Source organism: Thalassophryne amazonica, chromosome 8, assembly GCF_902500255.1.
Source record: "Thalassophryne amazonica chromosome 8, fThaAma1.1, whole genome shotgun sequence".
Classification (NCBI taxonomy): Eukaryota; Metazoa; Chordata; class Actinopteri; order Batrachoidiformes; family Batrachoididae; genus Thalassophryne; species Thalassophryne amazonica.
The window spans coordinates 102,799,905-102,820,540 of NC_047110.1; the positions used below are offsets into that span (position 1 = coordinate 102,799,905).

The following is a 20,636-nucleotide window of genomic DNA, read 5'->3' on the forward strand; positions in this document are numbered from 1 at the left end:
GCTTGTGGCATCATATTCAAAACATGAGGCTGTAATTGCTGCCAAAGGTGCGTCAAAAAAGTATTGAGCAAAGAGTGTGAATGCTTACGTACATCTGATTTCTTAATTTTTTTAATAAATTTGTAAAAATGTAAAAAAAAAAAAAACATTGTCATTATGGGGTGTTGTGAGTAGAGTTTTGAGGGGGAAACATGAATTTACTCAATTTTGTTATAAGGCTGTAACATAAAAGAATGTGGAAAAAAATTTATACTTTCCAGGTGCACTGTACACCACTTTCAGACGAGGGTCATGATGCAGATCATATTTGATCTCTTCCTGATGTGGGTTAGACCAAGGTATCCTGTGTTGTCAGAAAATGGATCACAGTGCCTGTACCATAATACAAGTCTGCCAGTCAGAGACCTAGTCCAAGATTCAAACCAGACCAGGCCTAAAGATCAGTGTCCATGAGACCAGGTTGTATTTTACTTTGTCAGTTCAGATCTTGGAGCTGTGTATTTGAATTGAGCTGAGCAAGCGCTGCACTTGTTTTCAGCGCAGTGTACCTTTGTGGAACTGAAACAGACTATATTAGAGTGTTCCTCAGGGAGACTGGAGTCAGGGGGGCAAGCTCATAGACAGGCCATTAAAGAGCTGGCCGATACTGCTGAGAGGACAAATGGCTGTGGCTAAAGAGGAATGACACCATCTGGGCTGCTAAAGCTAACAGCTAACCACGGGACACACACCCAGGCTTGATCAACGTGTGGTGGGCCTGCCTCAGCAGAGGGTGTCTTGTGATAATTGGCCGAACCACCCAGTGATGCTAAGGTACACAACTGACGATGTGTCCCGCTGGTAAAGCTTTATACGGCCATCCCTGAAGGAAGTAGGTTTCAGAAGCGGTGAAAAAAGAGGGATATAGAACAGCTAGCAGGGCTTGACATAAACCAATTTGCCCCACCGGCCCATGGGGCCAGTAGAATTTAGAGGTTAGTGGCCCACTGTGTAGGAGCACTGACCCATGGTTTTGCACGTGCGAGTTCATGATATTCCACCCTGAAGTCCTGCAAATAAAACTGCTTATGCAATATAAACCAATCAAGAAAAAGCATAAAATAGTCTATGGACCATGAAGTTAAAAAAAATAGAATTTATCAGAGGGCATTCTCAAGTGTAAAAAAATAAAGTGACTCCCATAAAATTTAGAGGGCATTTTTAGCAACCCTCAGAGTTAGCTAAAGCGCCGGTCACAACCCACCGTGCGTTTTTTTTTTTTTTTTTGGCCGTACGTTTTCTGCGGATGCCACGGCCACTACGTTTTTGTGAAAACGTACGGAGGCAGTAGCAAGAGGGAGGGAGTACGTACGTTCAACGCACGTCTCTAGGAGTGTAACGATAAAGAGAGTTGACAATAAAGCAGTGTATGTGTGTGGGGTCGGCTTTTCTTTTGATGTGTGTGTTATGAGCGGGACCGGAGTGGCAGGTGTTTTTTGGCGTCGGCGATGCATGAGCATGTCCAGCCTGTTAGTGAAGTCACACAAGGTGTGAAACACTGATAGAGGAATATATTCACTACACACTTGATTACCAGCTTTTTAAATTTCAACTTAATTCTAATTTATATATGTGTATCACAGTCTTTAAGATCTGATACCTACAATTTAATTTCATAGTATGTGGTGAGCAGTGGTGGGCACAGATAACCAAAAAATTAACTTCGATAACAGATAATCAGTATCGGAAGTTACAGATAACCGATAACAGATCACTTCCAATATTGTCTCTGGTACATTTACAACTACTAACAAAACAAATTTAAGTTTTAATGACACAATAGCTTCTAGTAATATTAAAAGTAACAGACCTAAACAATGAGACCACACTTTTGTCTTTGAACATTCTGCTGGAAGTTCTTGTTTACTACAGAGCTCCCAGCACAGAGGCACTTCGGCCAGGCGGAGGTCTTGAAAAATAAAGTCATGCTGACTTATGGTTTTGATTTATAAATAACATTAATACCGATAGAATAACTCCATTAATGTCAATTCTGTCATTTGTACAAAGATAAAATATAGCATATATCTTTTAATGTTGAATAATGCACTAATTCTGAGGTTTTGTAACAAACAGACAGATCGCAAAGGATTCTGGGTAAAAGTGCCTCTGCTAAACACTAATTGGTTCAGTCATTCATTATGTAAACCAACACGTTAATGTGACGTCTGTCATGTGTTGGTGTTTACAGATAAATGTGCTTTTGTAAAATATTCCATTTTTTATTTGTAAAAACAGGCATTTTTACGGAGCCCTGGAAGTGTCATCGCAAAATGTTTTGCATGTGGAGAGAATGTGCACACGTTTTATGATGTTGTAATACGTGCTTTACACTGTGCAAGATGATTTTTCATGCAGGAATTTTTTGGACCGAGTTTCAGGTTAATTGTGCGTCCTGTATCGAGCTGCGGTCAACATGTGATGACCACCTCCTGATCGCCGGTCGAATGAGAATCAAACCTGTTTGATATTATTGTGGTCGGCGCCCATAGTGAGGGTTTCCTGCTGCTGAAAAGCTACAAGCATCTAACCGCTCCCACTGTGCCTGTGCAAACACCGCAGAGCTGTCTTATAATGTTATTTTATTTTTTGCTGTTTTGTTTTGTTTTTAAACTTCATTTGTTAAAAAAAAAAAAAAAAAAGCCATTTGCAAAGCCAAAAAGTTGATTTGATTCCCAGACGCTTAGTACTTAGGGCGAATACTGCCATGAACACTACTGGCCAGTAGATGGCAGTAGACACCTTGAAAACAAAATTCCAGATCATCCCTGTCTGCTACATTTAAAATGCGTGGAATTTAACAAAAGCAAATACAATAACAACGTCTATAAACCCAGAGAATATGAATATATTCACGAAAGTTTTAGGCACTAGAGTTTAATGCTGTTGTCCATGGAGCCTGAACAGAGTGTCTGAAATGCAGTTGTCCTGTCGTGATCGTACTGAGATTACATCATCCTACCCATAATGCACTGCTGGGCACAGCATATGCTCACAAAACCTTAAAAATTAGCACATTACATTAAAACTAAAACATATATCTGATATTTTCACTTTATAAAACTTCAGACATGACAGTAATTTTAAATAACTTGTCCAAAATTAGTTTGGTTAAAATTTGAACCATAAGTTAAAAATGTATGCCTCTGGATGACTTAGGTGATATTGCCAATATTTTTTTGGTCTTTTTATCTTTGTCTACAGAGGATAGAGATGCTTTTCATAGAAGCAGTTCTCTTCTGTTAGCAGATGGTATAACTGTCCATCTGATACAAACCTTTTAACAGGTAGGTGCTGAACTGATTTTAAATTTTAAAAATGCTTGTTGCTGTTCAGCTTTGTTTACTTTATCGGTCTAAAAGTTACCGGACAAAAATTAGAAGATAATTGGTCCGATAATGGTTTTTAAAGTTATCTAAAAAGATAATCCGATAATGAAAACATTATCTTCGATAATTATCTGTTATCCGATTATCAGAAGTGTGCCCATCACTGGTGCTGAGTAGCCTACTGCCTCCGTACGGATTTGGTTAATTCATTAGTAATTGAATGAAAATGTGCTGCTTTGAATCCGTACTGAGGCAGTACTCACAACGTGCATCATCTGTACTGCTGGTGAATCCGCAGCCTGACTGCAGTGAAAGTTCTGTATGCACTAAAACCTCTACGGTGTGTCTGCGTGCTCCTAAATTCGTACTGAGGCAGTACTTATGACGTACGGATCTCCAAATTTAGCCCACGTTTTTGCAAGTAGACTGCACGCACGTGCAATTACGGCGGGTTGTGACCACGGCTTAACTCAGTCAGAAATGTAAAATACAGATGTAGGTCCATATCAGAACTAAAAAGTATGCCTTGTCTGGATTGGAGTTATAGATCTAAAAATAAACAAAAAGCTTGGCTCCTTTACTAATGCTGTCACTGTGGGGTTTCCACAAAGGCACGCTGGTTAGACTTTTAAACCAGCTTAAAAACAGCCAGGTTCTACCAGGACCAAGCATATACTTTACTTAATTGTCAGCATACGATGGATAGGCCCTACAGATTTGGCAGAAAACCTCATTCTTCTCTCGGTCATGACCAAGCCACGGCTATTTCTGTAGCCTGGTCGGGACAAAACCTCTCTTCCTCTTGTTTCTTTCATATAGCCTGTCTCTCTCCCTTAACTCACCATCACTAGAAGGAGAGAGCATATTTCACCCATATTGGCCTCTCTTCATTGGCTTCCTGTTAATTCTAGAATAGAATTTAAAATTCTTCTTATAAGGTTTTGAATAATCAGGTCCCATCTTATCTTAGGGACCTCATAGTACCATATCACCCCAATAGAGTGCTTCGCTCTCAGACTGCAGGCTTACTTGTAGTTCCTAGGGTTTTTAAGAGTAGAATGGGAGGCAGAGCCTTCAGCTTTCAGGCTCCTCTCCTGTGGAACCAGCTCCCAATTCAGATCAGGGAGACAGACACCCTCTCTACTTTTAAGATTAAGTTTAAAACTTTCCTTTTTGCTAAAACTTATAGTTAGGGCTGGATCAGGTGACCCTGAACCATCCCTTAGTTATGCTGCTATAGACTTAGACTGCTGGGGGGGTTCCCATGATGCACCGAGTGTTTCTTTCTCTTTGTGCTCTGTATGCACCACTCTGCATTTAATCATTAGTGATTGATCTCTGTTCTCTACCGCAGCATGTCTTTTTCCTGGTTCTCTCCCTCAGCCCCAACCAGTCCCAGCAGAAGACTGCCCCTCCCTGAGCCTGTGCTTGTCACCAAGTGCTTGCTCATAGGGGGTCGTTTTGACCATTGGGGTTTTTCTGTAATTAGTGTATGGCTTTTGCCTTACAATATAAAGCACCTTGGGGTAACTGTTTGTTGTGATTTGGCGCTATATAAATAAAATTGATTTGATTTGATCACGAACCTTCCTCTTCTGGCCAATTCCTTTAGCAAAACTCTTTCCCGGTTGTTGTCCGGGTTTGGGTGGATGTAGTTTAAATACACTTCAATTCGAATTTCAAAGCGTTCTGTTAGATTTGCATCTTGTTCATCTTTGTTTCCTGCAGCTTCTCGCGCATTTAAAGATGCTAACAAACATTGCCGAAGATCAGTGACAGAAACGGCCGAACACACGCTCCACGCATCGACAACATACATTTCAATGTGCGCGAGATTCTGCGGGCACATGGAACGTGGTGCAAGACCAAAACAAACGTGATGGACTCGGTCAAGTTTGATGACATGGAGATGTGAAGAAATTCGACTTTGCCACCGCAAAATATGGTAAAATAAATAGAATTTTGCGTATTTTTGTAGCGTCCCGAGTGGGTCATGATTTGATAAATTGTACTGGCCCATAGTGGCCCGAAAATGGGTCAAATCGGCGCTGCGGCAGCGGGCAAATGGCTATGTCAAGCCCTGGCTAGTCTTTTCATTTGATCTAGAGTGTGGAGGAGGACATGTGGCAGTCATGCAAAATATGACAGATGTTGAGATCTGAACAGCACATCAGTTCCACACTCGCTGTCTGTCCAGTTACCTCACTTTGTCTGATCCTGTTGAGAAAATCATCTCATGTTCATTTTTCTAAACAGGACTTACTGATGCACTCTTCCTCCCCCTCTTTGCCGTATCCAAGTTCATGTGTGTAAAGTTGTGGAATATTCAGGCAGATGATCCAAGGATAATGGAATTCTTTGTAGCTCTAAGGCTGTCCTTGGTGTCTACATAGAGTCAGCACCATAACTATTGAGACTGTGGTCATTTTTGTAACATTGTGTCTGCACACCGTTGCAATGTAGTTGAAATAAAATGAGACGTAGTGTTAACGTTCAGCTTTTATTCAAGGGGTCTCATAAAAACATCACTATTTTAAGAATGATAGCCATTTTACACACAGTCCCTCAGTTTTCAGAGGCCATAAATAAAGAAACAAACTAGTACAATGATTAATTTTAGTACAAATCATTACTTTTACAGCAGGACAAGTCAGTGGATGGATTCTTTAACAATTCCTAGTCACTGAATATGTCTTCAACTTCATTAATAAACACAAACAGCGTGGTACTGTATAGTAAATCTGTCTGGAGTAGGTAGCTCTCAAAATCTGAGAGCTATAGCAACAGACAGAAGTTATACTCTGCAGTTTCTCCAACCACAGAAGTCTGAGTGTCTTGGTGGCTTCCCTCACTAGCGTCTGTCTTGCACCTTTATTTGGCTTCTGAGCACTACCTGCTCCAGACAGCTTGACCACACAGTTTGTATTAATTACTGATTGATGTAAATGAAGCCCATGACACACACCTGCCAACAGACACCTGGCTGCACTGCTGTCAGTGTGGGAAGAGATGAATGTGAGCCCTCAGGTCAGATGCCACCAGGTAAATTGCCTCCTTCACATTTGATCATTTGTTCCTTCTCTACAATATTTCCTAAACTTGACATAACGTAGGAGTCTGTTGCTGCGTGTTTAATAGCTTATTGTTCGTTAAAGAACAATGCACTGCAGAGTACCACCTGTTCTGAACGGAGTGTATTTAAACTCTAGTGCGTTTCATTTTGGGATGTTTCAAACTGGATCCTAAGAGTCTCGAGTTACTTTCAGGTCTGGTCTCTGGAGGTTTTATGCACGTCTGGATTTGGACAGGGTTCCATAGGTTCACACTGCTGTAAATGTTTCAACTGGAGAAGACCGTTATTACACACTCACGCAACAGCAACACTGTGCACCTTAAACCCAGATGAAACTGAGAGCACCTGAGACCAGATGCGTTTTTGGGTGGTCTTGGTGACGTTCGTACCATCAGCATAGTGGTACCATCTGTTTGGGTTCATATGGTCCAGTCGTGTTTAAACAGAAAATCTGGGAGAAAAATTAATAGAACTGGTTTAAATTCATTAAATTTAAGGAAATATCCACTGCTGGTGTGGCAGTGATGTGTGTAGTCTGCAGACCCAGTACAGACCTAGATCCCAGGTACATGGTTACAAAATAGGTTTAACCAGCATCCAAAAAGTCTGAAACTGATCCTTTTATCAGTAGACTCACCTCACTGCAGAACATCCAGATCTGTTTGAGCCATTTAGTCCCAACTGTAGAGGGTTTACAATAACAATAATAATAAAAATCTATAATGTCGTTATAGACTCTGAAATCTTATCAAAACAGGAATTGTGACATTATTTATTGGACAGTCTGGATCTGCTCGAGTGAAAACAAAATCCTCCATGTGACTGCATTCATATATATGTTTTTTGCTGGATGACATAATTCTGTTCAATCAGTTTTGGTGCGAGCCGTAGAAACTTAATGAGAGGTTGAAATAAAAACAAGGTTAACAAAATCTGTTGTGTTGTTGACCGTTCTTGTGTGGACAGTAGCTTGATCTTTGGTGTCAACTTTAACGTCCCCAACACCCAAAGTGAGGATCAGCGTAACCTGCCTGCTGTCATTTAAAGAACTTTTGGTCTGGGTCCATCTGGACGAAGCAGAACTCCTCCACAGCCGAACAAGCGCCGACCGTCCAGCAGCTCTTTGTGCACGTATAAACCAGCACCGTCCCGAATTCCAGTTGGGCCGGAGCTCCGCCTTCCCGTCTCTGCAGCAGGTTGACCAGAGCGGGCATCAGCTGCAGCTCAAACATCCTGGAGCCTCCACAGGAGCCGCATGCCAAAACCACATGCTCCATGTCTGATGGCAGCTGGGAGACTAAGAGCGGCTGCCCACCATGGCAGTAACGCAAGATCTGTTCCGGACACAGCGAGATCATCTTCATGAACCTGGAGAAGACGTCGTCTCCGTGTCTGGCCCTGGTCTTCTCGTACTGCTCCTCTGCAGCGCCGTCCTCGCCACCCATCAGCTCTCCGACTGCCACTCCTTCTCTCCTCTCGTACTCTCTCAGCAGCTCCTGGGCGTGCGCCAAACCATCCTCCTCTTCCTCCAGATCAGACTCCTCAATAACACTGATGAAGTACGGACAGAAGACGGGTGTGTCCTCTGGTCCTTCCAGGTGAAGGTCCTCAAGCCTGTTGCTAACATCAGTGTGGATGACTACGAGTGAAATGAATAAATAAAACGTCATGTTAACCAGCTGATGGACAGTTTTGATATCTGTGACTATAAGCAGCAGGTTGGTTGTCATTGTGTCCCAACATCACCTGGTGGACATTTACCGTTAATGCAGTTACAATAGTATTTTGCTCGAGTTTACAAAATACAACCCCAATTCCAATGAAGTTGGGACGTTGTGTAAAATGTAAATAAAACAGAATACAATGATTTGCAAATCCTCTTCAACCTATATTCAATTGAATACACCACAATGACAAGATATTTAATATTCAAACTGATAAACTTTAGTTTTTGTGCAAATATTTGCTCATTTTGAAATGGATGTCTGCAACATGTTTCAAAAAAGCTGGGACAGTGGTATGTTTATTATCACTGTGTTACATCACCTTTCCTTCTAACAACACTCAATAAGCGTTTGGGAACTGAGGACACTAATTGTTGAACCTTTGTAGGTGGAATTCTTTCCCATTCTTGCTTGATGTACGACTTCAGTTCAACAGTCCGCAGTCTCCACTGTCGTATTTTGGGCTTCATAATGCGCCACACATTTTCAATGGGCGACAGGTCTGGACTGCAGGCAGGCCAGTCTAGTACCCGCACTCTTTTACTACGAAGCCACGCTGTTGTAACACGTGCAGAATGTGGCTTGGCATTGTCTTGCTGAAATAAGCAGGGACGTTCCTGAAAAAGATGTTGCTTGGATGGCAACATGTGTTGCCCCAAAACTTGGATGTACCTTTCAGCATTGATGGTGCCATCACAGATGTGTAAGTTGCCCATGCCATGGGCACTAACACACCCCCATACCATCACAGATGCTGGCTTTTGAACTTTGCACTGGTAACAATCTGGATGGTCTTTTTTCTATTTTGTCCAGAGGACACAACATCCATGATTTCCAAAAACAATTTGAAATGTGGACTCATCAGACACAGCACACTTTTCCACTTTGCGTCTGTCCATTTCAGATGAGCTCAGGTCCAGATAAAGTGGCAGTGTTTCTGGATGTTGATTTATGGCTTTCGCTTTGCATGGTAGAATTTTAACTTGCACTTGTAGATGTAGCGATGAACTGTGTTAACTGACAATGGTTTTCTGAAGTGTTCCTGAGCCCACGCAGTAAGATCCTTTATACAATGATGTTGGTTTTTAATGCAGTGCCGTCTGAGGGATCAAAGGTCACGGGCATTCAATGTTGGTTTTCGGCCTTGCCGCTTACATGTAGAAAGTTCTCCAGATTCTCTGAATCTTCTGATTATATTATGGACTGTAGATGATGGAATCCCTAAATTCCTTGCAACTGAATGTTGAGAAACATTGTTCTTAAACTGTTTTCAAGCAGTTATTCACAAAGTGGTGATCCTTGCCCCATCTTTGCTTGTGAATGGCTGAGCCTTTTGGGGACGCTCCTTTTATACCCAATCATGACACTCACAATTAGTGTTCTCAGTTCCCAAACGCTTATTGAGTGTTGTTAGAATGAAAGATGATGTAACACAGTGGTATACATCCCACTGTCCCAGCTTTTTTGAAACATGTTGCAGGCATCCATTTCAAAATGAGCAAATATTTGCAATAAAGTCTATCAGTTTGAACATTAAATATCTTGTCTTTGTGGTGTATTCAATTGAATATAGATTGAAGAGGATTTGCAAATCATTGTATTCTGTTTTTATTTACATTTAACACAACATCCCAACTTCATTGGAACTAGGGTTGTAATTATGGTCATGATGACATCTGTCAATAAACTTTCTTTCATCAAAAAAAAAAAAAACCCTGAGCCAAACAGCAGAAAGGAACAGTCGTTGCTTCCATGGATAATAATATGTTTACGGCAGCTGAACTTCTTGTTGGTCTTCAAGACGTTTTGGCATTCAGTCATGTGACTTCTTCAAAGAAGTTCAAAGACCTCTGCAAAGGACCCACTTGGATTTGTTGTGAAAAGTCTTGAAGACCAGTGAGAACTCCAGTGGCTGTAAACTTCTAAAACATCTCCAACCTGGATGGCTAAAAACCTTTATCAACACGGATAAAATGGAAATTAATATAAGATGACATCATCTAAAAAAAAAAAAAAAAGTATTGAAGTTGCCATAAGTTTGCATCTGGTTCAAAATGTAATCAACTTTTTAAACGCTACATCCTGAAGCAGCCACACGTTTGATTTTGTTCTGTGTTGTAACTGGCTAACTAGTACAGTCTGCGTTCCTGGAACTGAGTGATTTATTCCTGATATGAGCATCTGGATTTTCAACAAGGTTCTGTGCTGATGTGTTGCCTTGCAACCATGCATGTGAATTTTAAATGGTTGTGGGTCACAGCTTCATGACCATGAAAAGCCTTTATCCGGTTGTTAAGTGTGACGTAACGCATCATGTGATTTTCAACATCCGGCTCCAAACAAAAAAGGCGCGCTGTCATTAACATTGAGAACTGCACTGAGACGATCTGATCAGGCTGCACTTACACCGCTGCATACAACAACAGCATTAACATCGCAACATAAAACTCTTTGTATATTGTGCCTAAAACTCTCCTGGATATATTAACTTAGATTTTAGACGTTGTTACTGTGTTTGTTTTATGTAAAAATGTCAGACGCTCAGGTTGTTTCTCCATTATTTTCAATGGGAGTTGCTGTGAGCTGCGATCGCTTCCTGTTCATGTCGTTCGGGGAGAAAGTGAAGTTTGCACTTTAACGTCCTGTTTATTGTAATAAATATTTTTTTAATTAACAAACAAATGTATATTTTACCTGTGCCTAATAAAATATGTAAAGTAAAAGAAAAAAAAAAGTTATTAAGTGTTCTGACCATAGAACCAGACGAATGCGGTTAATGGATGTGGAGGCGGAGAAGGGAGGGACGGAGGTTTGTGCACAATGTAAACACAAACTAAACAAACTGTAAATCCTTACAGACGTAACTTCAATTGTAAACTTGGAGGTCTTTGGACCCGGAAACAGATTTATCACGTGATGCGTTACGTCAGCTCTTAACCGGATTACGTGACCCTGCCCCCCGCCCCTCTCAAGGGGCGTAACCAAAGGTCCTTTCCATTTAAAGCAACAGTTTTTAAAATCTCTACCTTCCTCCTCCTTTTCACCAGAGCCGTCAGTCTCCCCGCCTCCTCCCGGGTCCTCCTGCTCCTCCCCCCAGTCGTCAGCTGCTTCGCACCAGTCGGTGGCGCGCTGTTGAGCCTGCGGAGCCGGCAGCGGCTTCCTAGACGTCCGCGCTGCTTCCGGCTCCGTACACTGAGAGCGGAACACCGTCCAACTGTCTGCAGAGCCGCCGCACTGCACGCCGGGACAGGCGAACACGTGCAGAGTTCTGTGATAGGGAGACGCCTGCAGGGGGCAGTATATCTGCACCACGAGAGCTAACGGAGTTCCGCAGCGGCTGCAGCGGGCACGCGGCAGGGAGATGACCGGGAGCGAGTCCGGCTGGCCTCCCACTTTGTTAGTTAGATATGACGTGCGGTACGATCTTGCATCGATCCATCCGTCACACACACCGATCAGCGTTACCTCCTTGCTGGAAGACGCCATGTTCTCACCCACCGGAAACACATCTGGACTAGCGGCGCTGTATCCGGGTCACAGCTAATGAAGTCACTGTCCGCCATATTGGCTCACCCAAAACATACACTGCCTACACTTCCTTCTTTGTGTCGCAAGGTTTTTTTTGTTGTTTTTTAGGACAAAAAATGGAAAGAAATATTTGACATTCTTGTGTTATTATCGCCATTTATCTAATACACTGGTATTTTATGGTTCTTAACTTTTTTTTTTGTTGTTGTTTTGAATGTCAAAACATTTTTTGGTCCCTGTAGTGTAGTCCATCGGCGAGTGTAATATTGAAAAATGTGGGTATAATCTCTGAAAATGCATTTAATTTATTATTGGTAGCCTATAAAATCAGAAAAAGCTTATTGACATTTTTTCTGAACTGGTTTAGGATACTTCTGAAAAAAGAGGATTGATTCAACTTTCAAAAAAAAAAAAAAAAAAAAGGCAAAAACGCTCAAAATTTTTGACATGTTTATTTGTTGCACTGCCCTTCAGCACCATAAATTTCAATCGAATTATTATTGTGATAATATTGTGTGCTTTATGAGCCCTTCTGGATGGGGAATTTTATTTAGGTAAAATATATAATAAAAATTATTCTTACAACACGAAAACCAAAACATGACCTGTCTCTCAGCATACAGCTCCACAGACCATATAAAACACTCCACATTTACCTCAGTACTGTAATATAATATATTTTGCCTCAGTGAAACAGTGTCAAACAAAGCTATGTATTATGTACGTTCAAAATTATGGATGAGTGATTTGTAAAGGTTTTCAAATGAACAAGTCTGCATACATAGACAGGTTTTTAGGTGGTTGCCATGGTAGCTCAGGAAGTTGGGAAACATAGCTAAAAAGAGAGGTGGAGTTTAGATGGTTGCCATGGTAACCAAGGAATCGTTGATAAAACTGCTTAGATCCTTCTGTCTCCACTGTGTAGAACATAACAGATAAGGACCAATGACGATTCATTTGAGAGCTGGGGGAGGAGTGTTTTTTTTGCTTTTTTTTTTTTAAGATGAATGGAAGTGTAACTGATCTGTGATTGGTCAATTGGCATCTCTGTTGATGACTTCATCAACACAACATGACCTGTTGGCAACTGTCTGTTGGTTATCGACAACATCAAGCGATATGTCACCAGATAAGATCGACAAAGAAGCGGAGGCAAAACCAAAAAGTTCATTTCCTACTGAGCAACAAGATCTGCGAGGCTGGAGACAAACCACAACACCTGAACACACCTAATAGACACAAAGCAATCATCAAAGGTCCAACCAGGAAGCTGGGCATCACACACACAACTTCAGGAGCCACACTGAAGGTCAAGGAAGAGTTTGCTGGACATCTGGCGCAACGCACAGACCCGACCAACTGCTGATTTGTCCATCCATCAATCCATCCATTTTCTTCCGCGTTATCCGGAGTTGGGTCGCGGGGGCAGCAGCTCAAGCAAAGCCGCCCAGACCTCCCGATCCATACACACCTCCCCCAGCTCCTCTGGGGAAACCCCAAGGAGTTCCCAAGCCAGCCGAGAGATGTAGTCCCTCCAGCGTGTCCTGGGTCTTCCCCGGGGCCTCCTCCCAATGGGACATGCCCGGAACACCTCTCCAGCGAGCCGTCCAGGGGGCATCCGGAAAAGATGCCGAACCACCTCAACTGACTCCTTTCGACGTGGAGGAGCAGCGGCTCGACTCCGAGCTCCTCCCAAGTGGCCGAGCTCCTTACCCTATCTCTAAGGGAGCGCCCAGCCACCCTGCAGAGGAAACTCATCTCGGCCGCTTGAACTCATGATCTCGTTCTTTCGGTCATGAGCCAAATCTCATGACCATAGGTGAGGATCGGAACGTAGATCGATCGGTAAATCGAGAGCTTTGCCCCCCCTACTCAGCTCTCTCTTCACCACGACGGTCCAATACAGCGACTGCATCACTGCAGATGCTGCACCGATCCGTCTATCGATCTCACGCTCCATCCATCCCTCACTCGTGAACAAGACCCCGAGATAAACTCCTCCACTTGAGGCAAGGACACTCCACCAACCTGAAGAGGGCAAGGCACCTTTTTCCGGTCAAGAACCATGGCCTCGGATTTGGAGGTGCTGATTTTCATCCCGGACGCTTCACACTTGGCTGCAGACTGCCCCAGTGCACGCTGAAGGTCCTGATTTGACGAAGCCAACAGAACCACATCGTCCGCAAACAGCAGAGACGAGATTCTGTGGTTCCCAAACCAGACTGGCTGCGCCTAGAAATTCTGTCCATAAAAAATAATTAACAGAACCGGTGACAAAGGGCAGCCCTGACGGAGGCCAACGTGCACTGGAAGCAGGTTTGACTTACTACCGGCAATGCGAACCAAGCTCCTGCTGCGGTCGTACAGGGACCGGATAGCCCTTAGCAAAGGACCCCGGACCCCGTATTCCCGGAGCACTCCCCACAGGGTGCCCCGAGGGACAGGGTCGAATGCCTTCTCCAGATCCACAAAACACATGTGGACTGGTTGGGCGAACTCCCATGAACCCTCAAGCACCCGATGGAGCATGTAGAGCTGGTCCAGTGTGCCGCGACCAGGACGAAAACCATACTGCTCCTCCTGAATCCGAGGTTCGACCATCGGTCGAATTCTCCTCTCCAGTACTCTGGAATAGACCTTACTGGGGAGGCTGAGGAGTGTGATCCCCCTATAGTTGGAACACACCCTCTGGTCCCCCTTCTTAAACAGAGGGAACACCACCCCGGTCTACCAATCCAGAGGCACTGTCCCCGATCGCCACACGATGTTGCAGAGGCGTGTCAGCCAAGACAGTCCCACAACATCCAGAGACTTAAGGTACTCAGGATGGATTTCATCCACCCGAGGAGCCTTGCCACCGAGGAGCTTTCTAACCACCTCGTGACTTCAGCCTGGGTAATGGATGAGTCCGCCTCTGAGTCCCCAGTCTCTGCTTCCTCTTCAGAAGACGTGACAATGGGATTGAGGAGATCCTCGAAGTACTCCTTCCACCGCCCGACAACATCCCCAGTCAGGGTCAACAGCTCCCCACCCACACTATAAACAGTGCTAGTGGAGAGCTGCTTCCGCCTCATGAGGCGTCGGACGGTTTGCCAGAATCTCTTCGAGGCCTACCGATAGTCCTCCTCCATAGCCTCCCCGAACTCCTCCCAGACCCGAGTTTTTGCCTCTGCGACCGCACGGGCTGCGGCACGCTTGGCCTGCCGGTACCTGTCAGCTGCCTCTGGGGTCCCACCTACCAACAAGGATAAGTAGGACTCCTTCTTCAGCTTGACGGCATCCCTTACTTCCGGTGTCCACCACTGCGTTCGGGGATTGCCACCGCGACAGGCACCAGAGACCTTGCGACCACAGCTACGAGCGGCCGCATCGACGATGGAGGTGGAGAACACGGTCCACTCGGACTCCATGTCTCCAACCTCCCCCAGGACCTGGGAGAAGCTCTCCCGGAGGTGGGAGTTGAAGACCTCGCTGACAGAGGGTTCCGGCAGTCGTTCCCAGCAGACCCTCACGATACGTTTGGGCCTGCCAGGTCTGACCGGCTTCCTCCCCTCCCAACGGATCCAATTCACCACCAGGTGGTGATCGGTCGACAGCTCTGCCCCTGTCTTCACTTGTCACTCAAGTGTCCGAGACACGTGGCCGAAGGTCAGATGATACGACTACAAAGTCGATCATCGACCTCCGGCTCAGGGTGTCCTGGTGCCATGTGCACTTATGGACACCCTTGTGCTCGAACATGGTGTTCGTGATGGACAAACTGTGACTAGCACAGAAGTCCAACAACTGAACACCACTCGGGTTCAGATCGGGGAGGCCGTGCTTCCCGATCACCCCCCTCCAGGTCTCACTGTCGCCGCCCACGTGGGCGCTGAAATCCCCCAAGAGAACAATGGAGTCCCCAGTCGGAGCGCTATCTAGTACCCCTCCCAGGGACTCCAGGAAGGTCCGATACTCTGCACTGCTGCTCGGCCCGTAGGCCAAGACAACGGTGAGAGACCTGTCCCTGACCCGAAGGCGTAGGAACGCGACCCTCTCGGGTCTGCTGATTTGTGAGATATAAAAATGTAACATTAAGATTAAAACACCACAGAAGTTTAAAGTATGAAGAATGACACTGACAAGATTTCCTACCAGAATTCTACACTAACAATAGAACAGAAAAGTGATGCCACATCTGGTTATACATCTTCATCATAGACCAAGCAGCTCATCCCACACTTCACTATCCTTGGCCAAGTCCTCTAACTTTTCCTGGGGGATCCCAAGATGTTCTCAAGTCAGCTGGTAAAGAGAATCTCTACAGCATGTTCTGGATCTTTCCCAGGGATCTCCTCTCAGTTGGACATGCCTGGAAGATCTCCCTTGGCAGATGAGCAAGGGGCATCCTCATTAGATGCCCAAAATGTAAAAAAGAAAAAAAAAAAAGTTTTAATTTCATTTTGCATTTCTTTTCTGTACAGTTAATTTGTGTGTGTGTGTGTGTGTGTGTGCGTGCGCGCACGCAACATTTTCTTTTTTATTGATTGTTTGTTGGATGAAAAATTGGGGGGAACATATGTTATTGCTATTTTGTGAAATTTGTCTTATTAATTTATTCTTCAGTGTTTTAATCAAAACCCAAATCCCAAGACCGAGGCTTTGATCCCCCAAATTGCTTGAAACCTCAAGGCCAAAGCATAAATATGAGGGAAAAACGTGAAGATGGATCATATGGATAAGATGGAGTTACATACCAAAAAGAGACAAAGAAGATGTACTTTTATAATAAAAAAAATGAAATTTATAAAAGTAACTTCAGGAACACCAGCTGTTTCTAGTAAAAGTAGTATTATGTATCGTGCCTGTTGTTTAGGTACCTAAATTGTATTGATCACCATAAATTGTAAATAAAGAAAGTATTCAGCCAGCAGGGGGCAGTCACACATCAGTGTGTTTCCTGGAGAGAAAACATTTGTACAGCTGCAGACATGAGTAATTTTTTTATTCTCACACCCACTGGCCTTAGTTAGTCTATGATCACTACACAGCATTACAATTTATAATTACTTTAATTATTACAGCCGCTTCGTGGGAAATCTTTATCTTCATGTTTCTGACACATAAACCAAAGAAAATCAGCCTTTTGACAGCATCATTAAAGAAACAGAGTGAAGCCCGCAGAGACAGTACGTCTGTCAAGGAATGATCACACTTTACAAAATATATATAAAATCATCTTCCAGAGACAGTTCAATGCTGTTACGTCAGTGGTGCAAAATCACATTATTTATATTTAGGCCAAATAATTAATACTGGAAATATTTTTTCGAAACTACAAAGGCAATTTACCAAAATTTTTGTGGATTCAAATCTTGATCACTGAATTTAGCATGTTTTGTTAATTTACAACAACAACAACACGATCAGCAGCACCCAATACAAAAGTTAATTTCAACCTGCGTACATTCATCCCACTGTCATGCGTCTGCTTTGGCAACATTTATACAAAATCCTTTACGTGGCGTTGTGTGGGCTTATGACCGTGTTATTTGAGTTTCAGAACATAACCGCTGTGAAACCATCAGAAATTGGTTTATTTATCTGATTTAGTACATTTCTGTGCTGAAACAGTCTCTCTCTTGCATGTAAATTCATATACAATCCTTTCTGGAGGGTTGTGGGGGGGTATGACTGTTGTAATTCTGCCCATGAGCCCATTTGGCTGGGTTTTTGAGTTGTCTTTATTTTTTGTATTAATTGTATGCAGGTTTGAGCATTTGGGTTATTGCTTTCGTGGTATTCCTTATCTGCATGCCCGTATATAAAGGGGGTTCAACCGAACCCCCCCCCCCCAGAATTCTGCTGATTTTTTTCTGATCTGTAAATCAACGTTATGTATTTTGTTTTCATTGATAATAAGCAACAAGCACTAACTGTTACACAGCTATTAACACACACCCTCAAGTTTCAGTTTCCTCTGCCAGAGTAATCCCTTAAGTGATGAAAGGGGAAACTTTTCCCATGGGGGTTGAGAATTTTTACTCCCTGGTCCCTATCCTCTTCTGATGTCAAACAGATTAGTAGGCTTGTAAATACCCATGTACACACACAGTTACACTTGTCTGGTTTGTAAAAACATGTTTGTATCTATAAGCTGAGAAATAAAGGGAGCTTCTCCTTGCTGTTGCAAATACTGTAAAGGTGCAAATATTCACGTGGGATTTATTATGCGAAATTCACGAGTTAAACAAGGTCGCCAAATTAAATACCGCTATTTTAATACATAAAGTACATATACGTACATATTCATAATGTAAACGCGAATATTAATACCGCTAAATACGAGGTCTGTTAGAAAACTATCCGACCTTTTTATTTTTTGCAAAAAACTATATGGATTTGAATCATGTGCGGATGAGGTGTTGATGATAGGCCGGGTGGATGTGGAGGTGTTGATGATTGGCCGGGTGGAGGTGTTGATGATAGGTCAGGTGGAGGTGTTGATGATAGGTCAGGTGGAGGTGTTGATGATAGGCCGGGTGGATGTGGAGGTGTTGATGATAGGCCGGGTGGATGTGGAGGTGTTGATGATAGGCCGGGAGGAGGTAGAGGTGCTGTAGGTGTTGCATTGACAGAACTGTGAGTTTTTTTTCTTTTCCTGAAGGATGATGATGTAATCCAGGAGGTGTGAACACTGAGCTGCTTATCGGCTCAACCACACCATCACTCTCCCAGCAGGACTTTCAGCTGCTCGGCCGAGTGTTTTTAATTGGCTGTGCTGCAGACGCGTCGGAGTCCATCTGAAAAACCTCCTGCTGTGAATCCGATGTGTTGATACAGTTTAAAACCAACTGAGAGGGTTCAGCTCCTCAATATTCAGGTCATCGTGCAAACACAGGTTTTTTTTATTTATTTTTTTTGCTAAGATATAATAATAAAACAATATGACACATCAAAACACTTTATTATTAACCGACATTTATTGATCACATTATAAATATTATTCTTTATAACGTGACTCAGAGTTCTATATTTGTTTGAAATGTCAGAGTCTACCCTGGGAATATCAGAGACATCGCACAAAAGTAAAGAAAGTGCCATTATATGAATCAAGTTGAAATATAGCACACAACAAATTAATGACAAGAATAGAAGTAGAGAAGCCTGAATCTTCAACTGGACTGGGTTGCTTGACGCGAGGACGTTTCGCTTCAAATCGCAGAAGCTTCCTCAGCTAAAATTCTTGCTCTGGTAGTCTGACTTCTGTCTTGACTCTTGTAGAGAAGAATAAACAGAAGCCACAAAAGCTGGAGTTTTAAACCTAACCAGTCCCCTCCTACCGAGAGGCAGACTGCTATAGGCTAGTGCCTAAACAATAGCTCTAATTAGCAACTATTGTGCTCTAGTTAGCACCCTCCTAATGACAGGGCAGCTGTCTCTCCTAATGATGGGACGGACGCCTCTCCTGATGGCTCCCTTGACGACTCTCCTGATGACATGACTGACTCATTACCATGAACAAAAGACTGAAACTGCTTTGACCTGAGTACCCCATTGTAAACAAGAGACAAAGCGTGTCTCAGACCCCGTCCCCGGTTAAGGCTGGGTTTCAACTGTTTCACATAGAATGCCTCCTTGACCCCTCTCTCAAACCATTTCTTCTCTCTGGCTAAGATTTTAACTTCATTGTCCTCAAACGTGTGGTTAGTGTCTTTAAGGTGGAGATGAACTGCAGACTGAGGTCCACTGGCGCCCTCTCTGCGGTGCTGGTTGATGTGTTCTGTAAAGTCCTCAACCTCCTGTTGCTTGATTTTAACCCATGTGTCATCGACATATCTGAACCAGTGACTAAGACTTTACAGAACACATCAACTCGGTGGACACCAATATCAGGTTCACACATGAGGATGCCAGAAACCACCATTTAGCCTTCTTGGACTGTGATGATGAAAGGGGGCATGATGATAATGGTATTTTACTTAGGGAATAACCCTGCTGTGTCTGATGACTTGCGGACGTTCATGCTGGATTTTACGGTTGTAAATTGAGTTTTAAAACAGATATTTGCGACCATAATCCAACATGAACATCCACAATTTACCAGACACAACAGGATTATTCCCATTCTAATCCAATTCCATCATTTGCACAGTTTTTTGAAAGTAATTCGGTCAGCAAATCGTTGTGAAAGGATGTGTTCAGCTCGTCAGAGCTTACCGTTACAACAGCGTCTTTATGCCAGACTGGAAATTCTGTGAGCAGACCCACAGATTTATCCATCTCATCAGCTGTACTGAGTTAAATCCACGGTAAATCCATCAATCAATCCAGTTAAATCCACGTATTTTGGGACCGTCGTTGCTGCACTAGTTTCTGTCGGTCTCAGGTGACAGCGCCATTGTTGACACCTGCGCAGCAACACATTCAGGGGATGGAATCACACATCAAATGTGAAACAGTTTTAATATTTTGCCACCATCCACGCAATATTTTATGGTCTGAAATCTCACACAATTAACCAATCAGATTAGTGGAAAGAAATGTAACTGGATTAGAATTCTGACCAATAGGTGGCTGTAATGTTAGTGTAAGATGGAACAGAAGGTAGCAGTACACACTCCTGTCCTGTGGGTGGTGGTAATGTGCTAACAAATCAAATAAATTTTATTTATATAGCGTCGCCCCAAGGCGCTTTATATTGTAAGGCAAAAGCCATACAATAATTACAGAAAAACCCCAACGGTCAAAACGACCCCCTGTGAGCAAGCACTTGGTGACAGTGGGAAGGAAAAACTCCCTTTTAACAGGAAGAAACCTCCAGCAGAACCAGGCTCAGGGAGGGGCAGTCTTCTGCTGGGACTGGTTGGGGCTGAGGGAGAGAACCAGGAAAAAGACATGCTGTGGAGGGGAGCAGAGATCAATCACTAATGATTAAATGCAGAGTGGTGCATACAGAGCAAA

At 43.4% G+C, this 20,636-nt stretch overlaps 1 protein-coding gene and 1 long non-coding RNA gene across 2 annotated transcripts; one reads left to right on the forward strand and one right to left on the reverse strand.

Moving 5' to 3' along the window:
• The first annotated feature begins 2,197 nt into the window (after positions 1–2,197).
• On the forward strand, positions 2,198–5,832 carry LOC117516208. Its single transcript, XR_004562331.1, has 3 exons — positions 2,198–2,209; positions 4,017–4,020; positions 5,525–5,832. It is a non-coding gene; the product is annotated as an uncharacterized LOC117516208 (long non-coding RNA).
• A 1,454-nt stretch (positions 5,833–7,286) lies between these two features.
• Positions 7,287–11,651, reverse strand: pdcd2l (programmed cell death 2-like). Its single transcript, XM_034177126.1, has 2 exons — positions 11,192–11,651; positions 7,287–8,080 (listed from the first exon to the last, which is right to left on the reverse strand). The coding sequence occupies exons 1-2, from the start codon at positions 11,649–11,651 to the stop codon at positions 7,479–7,481; spliced, it is 1,062 nt and encodes a 353-aa protein (XP_034033017.1). The 3' UTR covers positions 7,287–7,478.
• Positions 11,652–20,636: the final 8,985 nt, after the last annotated feature.

Coding starts and splice junctions, on each gene's coding strand:
- pdcd2l (XM_034177126.1), bottom strand. CDS start 11,651: ATGGCGTCTTCCAGCAAGGAGGTAACGCTGATCGGTGTGTGTGACGGA. Junction 8,081..11,191: donor TGGTGAAAAGGAGGAGGAAG/GTAGAGATTTTA, acceptor TTTCACTCGTAG/TCATCCACACTGATGTTAGC.